The 14,021-nt window shown below is 49.0% G+C and overlaps 1 protein-coding gene across 6 annotated transcripts in view; it reads left to right on the plus strand.

The window, feature by feature from the left end:
- Positions 1-14,021, plus strand: part of MIPEP (mitochondrial intermediate peptidase) — a 141,474-nt gene that overhangs the window by 27,309 nt on the left and 100,144 nt on the right. For all 6 annotated transcript variants that reach the window (XM_082435632.1, XM_082435633.1, XM_082435634.1 and 3 more), the window contains exon 10: positions 3,504-3,556. In XM_082435632.1, the coding sequence (XP_082291758.1) occupies positions 3,504-3,556 (53 nt within the window). The remainder of the gene's footprint in view (positions 1-3,503; positions 3,557-14,021) is intronic.

Raw genomic sequence — 14,021 nt, forward strand, 5'->3', positions numbered from 1 at the left:
GACCTTTAGGGGGCTCGTGGGGGGATGACCTGGCCGGTGGCAGCTTCAGCATCCGTGCTCACCTCGCAGTTGACACGTCTGTTTGCTGACCTGTGGAGCTCAGTGAAGTAGATCAGTGTTGACTGGCAAAGTGAAACCCGTCCTGAAAACACCGACTCCTAAGATCAAACGATTGCGTGACCCTCCCAGTCAGCCTGAGTGTCCTTAGGGCCCGAGGGTGCCCTGAAAAGTGGGGAGATCCCAGGTGTCGGGACGCGGGTCCTCATCCGGCTCGGGGCTGCCACGGGATTGCTGGGGTGTCGGGGCCCCTCTCCTGTAGCTGCTGGTGGCTGCTGAGCAGGGTTAGAAACTCTTGACCGGCTTCCCAGATCCAACCACCATGAAATGGAGTAATTCCGTCACGGTCGCTGATGTCTGGAGCAGCACGTGAGACTGTTAACTGGTAATCAGAGCTGTATCTAGCGGAGTAGCTGGGATCAGCCATCCACCCACTTCGGCTTGGTAGGCAGGTCCACTTGGGAAACTAGGTCATGGATCAGAGTTTAGCTTGGTGAGCACAGGAACAGAAAAGGTGAAGTGTGTTGCCAAAAGCTAATTCATTAATATGACTCGAAATTGTTCTCCCTGGACATGTTTTTGTTTGTTTGGTGTTTTTTTGGCTGCATTGGGTCTTCATTGCTGCACGCAGGCTTTCTCTAGTTGCGGTGAGCGGGGGCTACTATTTGTCGCGGTGCGCGGGCTTCTCACTGCAGTGGCTTCTCTTGTTGCGGAGCACGGGCTCTAGGCGTGCGGGCTTCAGTAGTTGTGGCACGTGGGCTCAGTAGTTGTGGCTCACGGGCTCTAGAGCACAGGCTCAGTAGTTGTGGCGCACGGGCTTAGTTGCTCCACGGCATGTGGGACCTTCCCGGACCAGGGCTCGAACCCGTGTCCCCTGCATTAGCAGGCGGATTCTTAACCACTGCGCCACCAGGGAAGCCCTGGACATGTTATGTAGCTACTGATGCCGGCTGTTCTGAGGATGTTTGGGAAATGCCCAGTCTCCTCCTGAAGCCCCCGTTTTGGTGAAGGTACCACCGTTCACCCTGCTCCCCTAGCCAGACCCTGGACTAAGTCTAGACCAGGGGTTCTGAAACTGCTCCCTGGTAGGCAGCACCTGGGCACTTGGTAGAAAGGCAGGCTCTCGGGCGCCACGTGCTATGTGTCAGTGAGCCCTGCAGGTGTTCACACCCCGCCCCCGCCCATAGTGTCAGGTACCGAGGCCTGCAGCTTCTGCCTTCCTGGGAACTCTGTCCCCTGTCTGTGCCCATTGCCACAGCCCTGGCTGAGGTCATTATTCCTTCTCCCCAAGACGACAGTGACTGGTTTTCTAGCCTTTTGTTCTGCTCCCCTCGAAGTTGTCCTGCATTCCAACTGCTTTGCTGGGTGCCTGGCCCACGCTGGACGTGGAGAAGGTCCTGTGCACTTACTTGGAATGGGAATGAAGGAATGCAGGGCCGCCAGAGGGATTTTTCTAAAACACTGGTTGGGCCTTGCACTCTTTTGTTTAACATTTTCAGGTAATCATTAGATTCACCTTCCCATTTCTTAGCTTTCCCACCAAGCCCTTCGTAATCTTTCCTGGCTGCCTCCTCTTCTGCCTGGGAGCCCGGTCAGCGTTCCCTGCTCACTACTGACACCTGCCTGATGCTTGTGTGCGCTTTTCACTTACTTTTTGCTTTGCTTTCCCTTCTTTTACTTTATTTTTATTTTTTATTGAAGTATAGTTGATTTACCATGCTGTGCTTTCTTTTATTTTAAAATTGTAACTGACATTTATGTGCCAGCAAATGCCGTACATCTGGATTAGGTGCTCCCATTCTTCACAACCCAACTCAGGCTCTGTCTCCTCCAGACGTTTCCTGCCCTCCCCTGTGATTTAACACCCTTCATGGGCTGTTTGGCGTGGTACAACGTCATAGACATGACACACTGTTCTCTGATTGGCGGGCTGCTTGTCTTCCTGCTGCCTGGACCGTTGTCAGCTCTTGGTACAGAGATGGTGTCTTGTCTCTGTTGCATTAGAGCCTGCGCTCTGTCTGGCACGTAGCAGTTAGTAAACAGTCATCTGTTGGAGGCCGTGAGTGCCGGGAACTGATCACTCAGGGGCCAGAGTCCCAGGGGTGCTGTCCCTGCCCTTCAGGAGCTCATGGGCAGAAAGAAAGGAAACCTCTGTGTCTTACCTTGGTTCCCTTCCTTGATAGAAGTATGAGCATGGCGCATGAGAAAGAATACCTTGTTGGCAGAGGAGATAATGTCTAAACTGAACCTTTAAAGGACCTTGGTAAAGGATGGATGCCTCGTTCACGGAGCTCTTCTCAGTGCCAGATGTTTGGTTTTGCAGTTGAAGTGCATTTAGCAGTACTGTCCGGGAGCTGCTGCTGATTCATTCAGCAGATAACTCTTGAGGGACTACTGTGTGCCAGGCAGAATTCAGGGGCCAAGATACAACGGGGGAATTGCAAGCAGAATCCCTGCCCTCAGGAAGCTTACGTCGTAGGGGGAGGAAAGGGATAGTAAACACATGGACAAAATCAGGATTGTGCTGGTCCTGTGGGGATAGGGACTGTGGGGAGATAATGCAGGAGAAGCGGATGGAAGCTGTTGTCTTACAGGGGCTGGGCGGTGAAGAACCCCCGGGAAGATGCCGCCGAGCAGCCCTGAAGAAGTGACGGGCCGGCGACAGCCAGGCAAGAGCCCTCTAGGCAGAGGCCGGAGGGAGGGCTCTGCCTTGCGGTGGAGGTGCAGCAGGAGGCCAGCAGGGCTGGGGGGAGAAGGCAGGCGGGGGGGGGTGTCGCTGGAAGTCGGTGTGCTGTGGACCGTGGGCCTGGGCCCAGGCCGCCTGCGTCCCGGCCCAGCGTCTGCCCCGCTCTCGGTCACCTGGCAGCCTGCGGGGCGTGTGGTCCGCACATCTACCCCGCTTCCCGTCACTGTTCTGTACCAGCTGTAAAAAGTGGTGGTTCTCGTATTTCTTTATGACATTTTCTTTGCCAAGATTAGAGTTAATTCTGCCTTAGTTACGTTTTAAATTGTTGCTTTCATTTCTGGTATCCACCCTAAGCTTCTTTGCTTAGATTTAGAAAGAACCCTAGTCTCACCTTTAGTTCCCTAATCTTACCTGCAGTATGTTTTATGGATTAATACATGGGTTACATTTTGGGGAAAATTTCAGCGTGGCTAATTTAATCTATCAATTTTGACTTTTATTAGTTTACATTTTAGAATGACATTTGTTTACCTTTTCCCCAAATTCTGCGATTATGCCTTATTTATACCTCTCAACTCACTGATTGCAGGGAAGTCAAAATAAAAAGGCACGTATTTCCTGCCAAGTCATGAATTTTTAGGCTTTTTATAAAACTTTTTCTGACATCATAACAGGTATACATTTTATAAGTTGGCTAAATTATTGATTGAAATTGTGAAATAGTCAACAGCTTTTATAACAGTGAATTTTTCCATTGTAGGAATTAATGCCTTGGGATCCCCCCTACTACAGTGGTGTGCTTCGTGCAGAGAGGTACGTTTTTTGAGAAATACTCGTATGTGTGAAGGAAGAAAGAAATATGTATTGAGCGTTTTGCTTGCTAACTGGGCAGCTGTCCCTTCACTCGGTGCCCACGTTACAAACTGCGTCCCCTCAAGCTCAGGCCCTGTGCCGACGTGGCCAGCATCTGCCCTCAGGTCACTTACCCGGGCTGGGAAGCCCCTCCCCCAGGCCTGTAGTGGTCCCTCCCCCATAGCCCGCCCTCTGTGGCTTCTGTCATTCCTGTTTACACCTTGTGAGTGTCTCCCGCAAGGCTGGAATCCGGGCCCCTCCACCTCCTCCTGTGGGTGCTGTCCAGGCTCTTTCTAGACTCTGAGCTGGAGGGGCTGGGACTTTGCTAGAACCCTCGTCGTGTCCCGTTTCGGGCCCAGGGTGGGTGCTCGGCAAATACTTGTTGAACCAGTGGAGGAATACGGTAGTACTTGGCACGGCACGGTGTGCTTTTCTTACGCTTTCTCATTTTTGTTGGGACACGTCAGCACGTTACTGGCACTTCTGGGAGGATATAAATGAAATAAGGCTTTGGGAAGCTTATGTTGATAGAGGGACTCCTCTGGCTTCTGTATTCCTCTGTGTCTGTTAAACTGTGGCAAACTAGGAGCTATGCTTTTTTCCCTAAATATACCCTATTTCTGTGATTTTTATGTTTGCTTGTAAACCCACAAAATATGGAGGCCTGTTCAGAGTGAACACAAAAATGTTTATGTCCCAAGCAACTTTATATCTGCAAGAGGAATATATTTTTTAAGAATCTCAGAATCTTAGCCTTTAACAAATCCTTAACATTTTTCTCTTATGGTTCATTTTTTAGATATGCAGTTAAGATTGACTTAGGTCCTGGAAGAGAATAAAAGTTTTGAGCCGCTTTCTTTACTAAAGCGTGCTGGCATATATCATGATAATATACTTACTCAGTTGGTATTAAACTTTAAAGTCTTTTGGTTACCATGCATTATATTCAAGCATCAAGCAAAGGGTAGTAAGCACCTCACTAAAATTAGACGCTGCTTATTCTAATGGTTTCTTTCGGCATTTGTCATAGAAGCAGAAACCCGTAGCTTTTCCTGTTCTTTCTGCCCCGGCAGCAGGAGGTGGCCTGAGATCAGTCATTGTGTCCAAGAGCTGACCCACTGAGTTCCCATCGGTTCCCCTCTGTGGCCTCTCCTTACGTATCTGTTCCCCACACCAGTCTTACTTACAGAGCATAGGTGTCTCCTAATCTGTAGGTAATAATGCTTTGTCAGCTGGTATTTCTTATACATGTGTCCCAAATTCAGCATCAGTCACCTTCTCTATGAAAGCACGTAAACTGTAGTTCAGAATCTGTAATAATTTGATCCTGATAAACAGTGAGCGCTCAGAATATATTCTAGCTTAACATAAGATATGCTAGTAATAAGACATTACTTCACAGTTGTGTTTTATGGCTGCAAGGCTTCAGATCCTGCTCTTACAGTTGCATTAAAAAATAGCATTTCTCTCTTAAAATCCTTTCAAAGACGTAGCATACAGGAATGTTAAATTTTTTATTAATATGTTCCTTATTTAAAGTTTTTAGTTGTATTTTTGACATTGGAAAGTAATGTAAATTAGATGTCCTTGTTTCTTTCTAATTTTTGCCACTGTGATTTTTTTTTTATTAATTAATTAATTTTATTTTTGGCTGTGTTGGGTCTTCGTTTCTGTGCGAGGGCTTCCTCCAGTTGCGGCAAGCGGGGGCCACTCTTCATCGCGGTGCACAGGCCTCTCACTGTCGTGGCCTCTCTTGTTGTGGAGCACAGGCTCCAGATGCGCAGGCTCAGCAGTTGTGGCTCATGGGCCTAGTTGCTCCGCGGCATGTGGGATCTTCCCAGACCAGGGCTCGAACCCGTGTCCCCTGCACTGGCAGGCAGATTCTCAACCACTGCGCCACCAGGGAAGCCCTGCCACTGTGATTTTTATGTGGTGTTCCTCTGCATCATGTCCCCCACCCCTTATTATTACTATTACTATCATTATTATTATTATTATTTTTGACCGTGCTGCGTGGCATGCAGGATCTTAGTTCTCCGACCAGGGATCGAACCCGTGTCCCCTGCAGTGGAAGCTCTGAGTCCTAACCACTGGACCGCCAGGGAAGTCCCTCCCATCCCTTATTTTTTAAAACCTTAGCCTTAAATTTAAAAGCGATATTTTTGTCATTTAACTGTGCTCTGTAAGTATAGCATACACAAGTGGTGGTTCTGTGGAAATTACATGTGGATATTTGAATACTTGGAAAGATAGAATCAATTATGAAGTATACGTATGCATTAATCAGGGTGTGCGATCCCTGAGAAGTTTGACAGTGATCTTAAACAGAAGCTATTGAATAAAGGGGAGTGAGTCCTCCATTTATACCAAAAATGCACCACTGGAAGGTCTTTAGGTTGCTGCCTGACTCTGGACTCAGTACTTAGAGCTCCCCGAGTCCCCCGAAGGTTGGGAATTCTGACCCCTCTGCAGCCACCACAGAGATGGGGTCTTGTCCAGATGGGAGGATCGGGGGCAGTGTGGCCCTGTGGCCAGGAGCCCCTGAGGGCTGAGGCCCCGGACAGGCCTGGCTCCCCTGTGACACACGCTATGCACAGTCTGGGAAAGTGACTTATCCTCAGCTAGCTTGTATTTTTAGTACTAAAATAACATTTTTATGTGGAATTGGCCATCTGTAGACCTTCTTCTAGAGAATGGTCCCCTCTAAGAGATGCTTTGTAATTGTCCTCTCAAATCTTTTGAAGGAGTTTCAGTTCTGCCTTAAAGCTTCTCTGAGAAAACACTCATCTGAAATGTAATGACTGTATTAAATCAGTAGCAGAATACTCATCAGAGAGCTTTTGGTGAGAGAGACAGCACGGGACAGGGGTCCACCTTGCCTGTGCATCCTGGTGGCCGTGTCCAGGGCGGGGGAGCCTGCCTGTGGCCGGCAGGGCAGCACACAGGGGTCCCTTCCGTCTTCAAGGTCACAGGCCCACTACCGCCTTTAAAATGAAGCTGGAGCGTCGCTCAAGGCCCGCGTGGCTCTAATGAAAGATACACACACGCCCTCTGGTTCTCCCTCACCACCCTCGTCCTCCCCAGGTTACCTCTGCCAAACTGAACCCTGTCCCCTGCCTGGTCCCTTTCTGTCTCAGAGGCTGCGGCTTCCTGCCCTGCCCTACCTGTGACATTGTGCCTGGAGTCCCCGAAGCCCCCGGCCTGTGCTTACAGCCCAAGTGCCGCACGGCCGGGCACTCACTGTGTCCTCTGGGCCTCACTGTCAGCCACGCCTGGAAGCGCGGAGCAACGTTTGCCTTGTCTCCTCTGAAGTGCAGTGGGGAACGCGCTCTGGGCCCAGGAAATGCGTGCTGGTTGGCAGCCGTTGTTGGAGCCTGTGTCCACACCGGTGGTTGGAGATCCGTGGTAAAAGCACCCCAGTGATCACTGTTTTGGTAAACATATTTCTGTGGGTGGCATTTTTCATCGGTCAGGTTTGTTGAAGGCAGCATGACCTCTGGAGGTCTTCACGAAGCTCCTTTGTTGAGAGGTTTCCCCAGGCTGGCCGGTTCTTAGAGTAGAAGTCACCACTCTTCCGGGAACACAGTGTAACCCACCTGACAGCCACAGGGGACTTCAGTTCACTTATTTGGCTGTTAACTCAGTAAAAGAACCAGGAAAAGGGATGCAGAAATGCTTTAGATGGGATTGTAAGAATTGGGGGTTTAAAACATCTATTTTGAATAGCTTAAGAGGCAGAGGATTGAGTTTTGGTTTGCAGTGTCAATCATCTTGATTGACTAGAGTAGGCTGAGAGGCGCAGGTAGTGGAGGAGAAAAGAAAGGGAAAATGTAATAGTTTCGGTTTGAGGTTAGAAGGGTCAAACAAAGTGAAGATTTCTAAATCCTCGTTAAATGCCTCTACTTGCAAGTAAAGACTAAAATGTGTGGTTTGACATGAAATGAAAAGCAGAAGGGGCTTTCCTTGATTTGAGCTTTTTTTCAAGCTACCCAGGGACTTTTTTGCTCTACATGTTAAACATTTAAGATTTCTTTCAAGTTTCTTAATTTTCGCATAAGAGAAGAGAGAACCTATTAGAAAGATAGGAAATTGTGTTTTAAAACTGTGAGAGGTGAGTCCTGGAAAACAGTGGCAGAAGCAGCTGATGGGGAATCTTAAAGAGCAAAAATACCTTAATTTTTTTTCTTTTTCAAGTTTTAAACTCTTCATGGAAGAGTGAAAGTAATTCTTTACGAAAAGCGTGTATGTGCAATGATTTTATTTACAATTTTTATTTTTGAAGAGTTAATACATTCACGTGGTTGGGAAGAAACTGAAAGCAACATTATGTCTCCACTGAGATATTTCGAATGCTACTCAGAGCGTTCCTCCCATCCCTGCCCCTAGAATAATCATTCTCACTGTGTTCCATGCATCCTTCCAGTATTTGATTTTTGTTTTTAATGCTCGAGGACTTTATTTCTTTTCTGCCAAGGATGAGTTTCAGTGAATCACATTGCACTTATTTTGGTGCTGTTTTATAGAATGATGTCATTGGGATGTGGGATTCAGTATAGTTTATTCCTTGCTAAGGTATATTCTGAAATGTCGGGAGCGTTCACATAATGAGATAGGAATGTTTTGTGTTTTAAACTATTCATAAGACATTGGACTTCCACAGAAGGATGGTGTGGTGTTTCAAGATAATACAACTGCTTGATACGTGGAATTGTGTAGTTTATTTGTTAGTATATGCATACTGAGCTCGTTGCTTTCAATTTTTAAGAAAATTAACCTTTATAATGAAAACTTTCAAAATAAACAGAAATAGGGAGAATAATATAAGTAACCCCCATATACTCATCTCCCAGGTGAAGTAATTATCAAGGTTGTGCCATGTTTGCTTCACTGGTCTGTTTTATTTCTCCCTTCCTTCTTGTTCCTAAAGTATTTTAAGCTGAATCCTAGCCCTTGTGTCATGTCACTCTTGTGTGTTCTTTCCGTCTCTTAGTACGTGGCTGTTTTCTTATATGACTCCAGAACCACCAGAACCCAGTAAAGTTCGCAGCAGTTCATGGGCGTCATCTCGTACCCCGACTACACCCCTGTTTCCTTGATGGTCTCCAGTCTGTTTCTTCCCAGTTGGCTTGCTGGGCTTTCTGTCTGAGTCTCTTGCTCCAGAGCCGGTCCCCACACGTCATGCCCCAGCCCACCTTGTTCACATTGCCACTTGGTAAAGAGACCAGGCCGTTGGTCCTACAGAACTTCCGAGCTCGTGGACTGATGCGGTTGCCTTCACGTGGGGTCAGTTCCCTGGTTCCTGTCCTCCTGTACCATGGATCTTCTGCCCCTCTCCCCCCCAGTTGTGTTGGTTACGCTGTCTTGTGTTTCACGTGTGGCTATTTGATTTTACATATTGATGGAACTGAAGAAGCTGAGTGAGAGGCTGTCATAATAGAGGTCTCCCTGCTCTCCTGGGATTTGGCTCCAGCCTCGACGATGGGATCCTGTCACCTGGTGCCATGTCAGCGTGACTGTGGTCATCCTTTCCCCTGAGGTTCCCTTTCCTGCCTCTCTAGGGTGAGGATGAAATTGTACTGTGATCTGTGTTAAAGCAGTTTCCAGGACTTCCCTGGTGGCACAGTGGTTAAGAATCCGCCTGCCAATGCAGGGGACACGGGTTCGAGCCCTGGTCCGGGAAGATCCCACATGCCGCGGAGCAACTAAGCCCGTGCACCACAACTACTGAACCTGTGCTCTAGAGCCCGCGAGCCACAACTACTGAGCCCGCGTGCCACAATTACTGAAGCCTGCACGCCTAGAGCCCGTGCTCCGCAACAAGAGAGGCCACTGCTTCTGAGTAGCCCCTGCTCTCCGCAACTAGAGAAAGCCCGCGCGCAGCAATGAAGACCCAACACAGCCAAAAATAAATGAAGTAAATAAATTTGAAAAAAAAAAGCAGTTTCCAGTGAACCGTGTATCTAATCTCCACCGTTAAGGAAAAGAGCCCCCTCCTTACCAGGCAATTTGGCTGGAGCTGTTTTCTTGCCTCTGGAGTCAGAAATCAAGATAGGACCAAACAGACGATGGCCAGTTCTTTATGAAACAGAGACGAAAAAGATATTTTCAGTGTGTGGTTACCTGAAAGGGAAACAGGTTCCTACTACCTTTCGGTTCTTTCATTGCTACCTTACCTTTATTTAGCTGGAGAAAACAGTCGTTCTCCCTGTGGCTTCAAGATTACACGTTTCACGGTGTCTTCCAGCTGTCACACTGTAATCCTGCCGAGGACATCATTCCTGATGCCAGAAACATTCTACGTGTCTCATTTTCTTTTGGTGAAGTTGAAAATAGCTCCTCTGACGGTGTCGTCACACATATATGTCTGCACCTCCTAAGTGTTATCTGTCGTGCTCGTCCTGCAGGGACCCTCTGTAAGCACTTGCCCACTGTGCAGATTCCCAAACTTGCCTTAACTTACTGAATAGAATAGGGTGAGACTGAAGCCTGTGGTACCTGCAGTTTCAACCTGGATTCACTGATGGTACTGAACTGTGTTTTGTATTTTCACTAAGTTCAGCGCCAAGGCTTTTGGAAGTAAAGTCTAAGTTCTTTCTTTACCTTCATCCCAGGTGCATCAGAAGTTGACATATAAGTCTGACTCATAGAGCGTGCTTCAGACAGACACTGATACATTGATTTTTTTTAAAAACTTAAATTACAGTGAATGAATTCTTCAGTGGAAAGTCTCTTACTGACTAGTATTTCTGTACTTATTTTTATGATAGTGTTCCTGATGAGGATTTTGAGATATTGCTAAATTCTATTGTTCTTAATGAGAAAGACCTAATTTATACCATTTACCATGTTGATTATAATATGTTCTTTGATAACTGAAAATTTGTAAACCCACACGTAGCATATTTTTTTTTTTTTTTTATAAATTTATTTATTTATTTATTTATTTTTGGCTGTGTTGAGTCTTCGTTTCTGTGCGAGGGCTTTCTCCAGTTGCGGCGAGCGGGGGACACTCTTCATCGCAGTGTGCGGGCCTCTGTCGCGGCCTCTCCCATTGCGGAGCACAGGCTCCAGACGCGCAGGCTCAGTAGTTTTGGCTCACGGGCTTAGTTGCTCCACGGCATGTGGGATCTTCCCAGACCAGGGCTCGAACCTGTGTCCCCTGCATTGGCAGGCAGATTCTTAACCACAGCGCCACCAGGGAAGCCCACGTAGCATATTTTTAACCAGAAGAAATAGCAGAGAATTTACTGAGCTTCACTTATCAACCATGGTGGATGAACAGTAATCTTCTTCCAATTTTTTTCTGAGGATTCTAGAGATCTCTTATTTCTGCATTCAAGTCAGGGGAACACCTTTACAACAAATAGCAGTAAACTTCTTGCAGAACTAGGAAAGAGTTTGAGGTGATGAAACCAAATCCTCCGAATATACTTAAATTTTACTGTGTTTAGGTTGAGCTGTGGCTCTGGCGCGCTCTGAGGTTTTATGTGTCACCTGTTGTGCTTTTCCCCTGTTTGGGGGGGGGTCTCTAGATGATGGAGGAAATTTTTTTCTCAGTGGTTTCTCTTCGAGTAAGACAGTTGTGGGGACCATGCTGTGAGCAGGTGTCATGGCAAGCGGGGGTGACCGGCGTGGTGGCCCCAGGGGCACGGCGGGGGGGAGCGGGTCCTGCCCCTCGGTTCTTCCGGGGGTGGCTGCCTCCTGAGCCTGGCATCCTGGAGGGGCTCAGTGACCCGTGACGCTGAACATCCTATGGGTTGCGGATGTAAGCTGAGCCCACAAGGGCAGGGCCTGGTCGTCAGGGCGCCTCTGGCAGGGGTGTAGCTGCTGGAAATACCTTGGAGCTTCCTGAATCCCTCACAGCCTCTCTGGGCCTCTCTTTTCTGGCTGCTCTGCAGGAGGGAATAGCCTCTTGTTTGGGAGGGTCATGGAGAGCCTGGTGGGGCACCGGCGTGTGGGGTCTCTTCCTTGTGGTTTGAGGCCGCTGAGTGAGGCGGGTGGTCTTTGTAGTTGAGCCTGTGGTGCCCTGTGCAGCCGCTCCCTCCCCTGGGGCTCCTTCCCCCTGACGCCCTTCCCTCCTTCCCTCCAAGCCAAGCTGCGGCCTGGCTTCTCCCTGACCCTACCCCCCCCCCCATGCTTCTCCCTGACCCTCCCCCCAACCACGTGCTTCTCCCTGACCCTCCCCCGTGCTTCTCCCTGACCCTCCCCCCATGCGTCTCCCCGACCCTCCCTTCCCCCCCCCCCCCCCCCGTGCTTCTCGTCTTCATCTCCTCTGCACTCGCGTCCCTTGTCACTTGCATTAGGTGCTCTTTATGGCTTTGGGGCCTTACTATGTCCACACTGAGTGTCATCAGGCACACAGTAGGTGGTTAATTCGTAGCATTAAGTCAAGCTCCCTGACAGAGTGTCGCCGTGATGGACGGAGTGCCTGCTTTTCTCCAGGCACAGTGCCAGCTTCTTTGCGTGCATTTGTCTGATCATCAGCGGAGCCTGGGACATACTGTATTGGGTTGCCCAAAATGTTCATGTTGGTTTTTCCGTAACATCTTATGGAAAAACCCGAACGAGCTTTTTGGCAAACCCGACAGTTCATTTTCCTGGTGAGGAAGTTGAGGCCCCCAAAAACCAGAAAAAAAAAAACTTGCTCTCAAAGCACAGAAAGAGATAGAGCCAAGGCTTTAACTTCCAACCCAGGGCTTTTTCTCCGAGACTGCCTTGGGCTGTCACCAGCCTCTCCCAGTCTCAATTTCCTCCAGTAAAATTGAGTAATAATTCTGGCCTCACCTGTCTCACAGGATTATGTAAGGAATATGGGAGGCTTCTGATGTGAAAGTGCTTGGCAAAGTGCGAAGCACTGTGCAAGTCTAAGACAATGTTATCTCGCACCGTTAGAGGTGTTGCTTCAGCAGTTATTCTAACTTCATTGTGTATCATCAGTCTCTTCCTTTTGATTAACTTCTTTCCCTTTGCCTGCAGAGGTGCTGAGATACTCCTGGTCATGAAACAGACAGTCGCCCCTCCCATGACCCTTGCAGAGAGTGAAGTCCTCGTTTTTTCTTGCCAAACCTCCCCCAGCAGTCTAGACTGGATGCCTCCTCTCTCTGGTCTCTGTCGTCTGCCTTGTGGCCCTGACAGTCGATCAGATGGTCTCTCCGAGTTACCCGCCACCTGCCACGCATGCAGTTCGGTCACTTGCTTTAGCCCTCAACACCCCGACCTCTGCGGTTCCCGATGGTACTTATTTCCTGTTCCCTGAAGTTCCTTCTTCAGTACGGGCCCTCAGCCCCTGCTCCCCACGTTCTCACCACCGCTCATTTTCCCTTCTGGTTTCTTCTCTAAACTGGCAGCGCTTTTTTGTTCGCGGGGTGCAGCTTTAGCAGTGAACTCAGGGTTCTGGCTCCCGACTATTGGGAAACGTGACTGAGGACGAACATCCAGGTGTAGCGCTTCCTTTAGTACTTCGACTGGTAACACACTTGCGGGAGGGACCTCAGTGCCTGGGCCCAGACAAAGCAGGCCCGCAGCTCTCTGCTTGGCGTCGTTTACTCCCGGAGTGCCGTCGTCCAGTTAAAAAGAAGCCTCAGCCCTCCTGCTCAGTCCTGTCGTAACCTCGGGGAGATGACTTGTCTCTGTGTGAACCTGTTTTCGTACTGGTGACGTGGGGGTAATAGTGTGACCTGTAGGGCTGCTTCTGCTGCTGGGTGAGATATATATAGAGGGCTGAGCCCAGGGTCCTCGTGAGCGCTTGTCGTCCGCCGCATCACCCACGTGGCAGTGGGTAAGCTGTCGTTTTGTAGAGTAAACTTAGGGCATGTGGACACACTTCCGTACGGAGTCCTCTCTCGCCCAGGTAATGAATCTTTGCCTCCTCGACCGTGTCCGTTCGCCGTGCCGGGCCCGTCTTCAGCATTCCTGAGTTCCTCTCCTCGTCTTCCCGGCTACCAGTGGCTGCTCCTGCGCTGAGTGCGTTCTTGGAGGATACCCAGGAAAGGGTGGCAGAACAGAGGCCTTTAGCTCTACTCCCCCCCGACACCTGGTAACGAACAAGGCCATCAGAATAGCTGCATCTCCGTCTCTGTGTAACAGACAAATTCAGGAGGGTGAAGTAGCATGCAGCGTCGTGTTGTACCGGGATCAGTAGACATTATCTAAAGGTGATACACCAGTAAATAAATAGTTAAGTATTTTAAAAGTGGTGCAGGAGCAAAACCAAATTGCCAGAGAGAAAAGGAAGATGCGGCCCGCAGAGCCAAAGGAAGAGAGGCAGGGAGCCCTGAAGTGCGAGGGCCCACGCCTTCATGCGTGGAGGGCAGGGATGCACATTATCACAGCTTGGGGGGTGGGCAGGATGATTTGGCAACACCTGTTTAAAAATCTAGAATCTCATCCCCTACGCAGCATCGTCATTTCTGGATGGATTCCACAG

Source organism: Balaenoptera physalus (assembly GCF_965194825.1).
Source record: "Balaenoptera physalus genome assembly, chromosome: 18".
Classification (NCBI taxonomy): domain Eukaryota; kingdom Metazoa; phylum Chordata; class Mammalia; order Artiodactyla; family Balaenopteridae; genus Balaenoptera; species Balaenoptera physalus.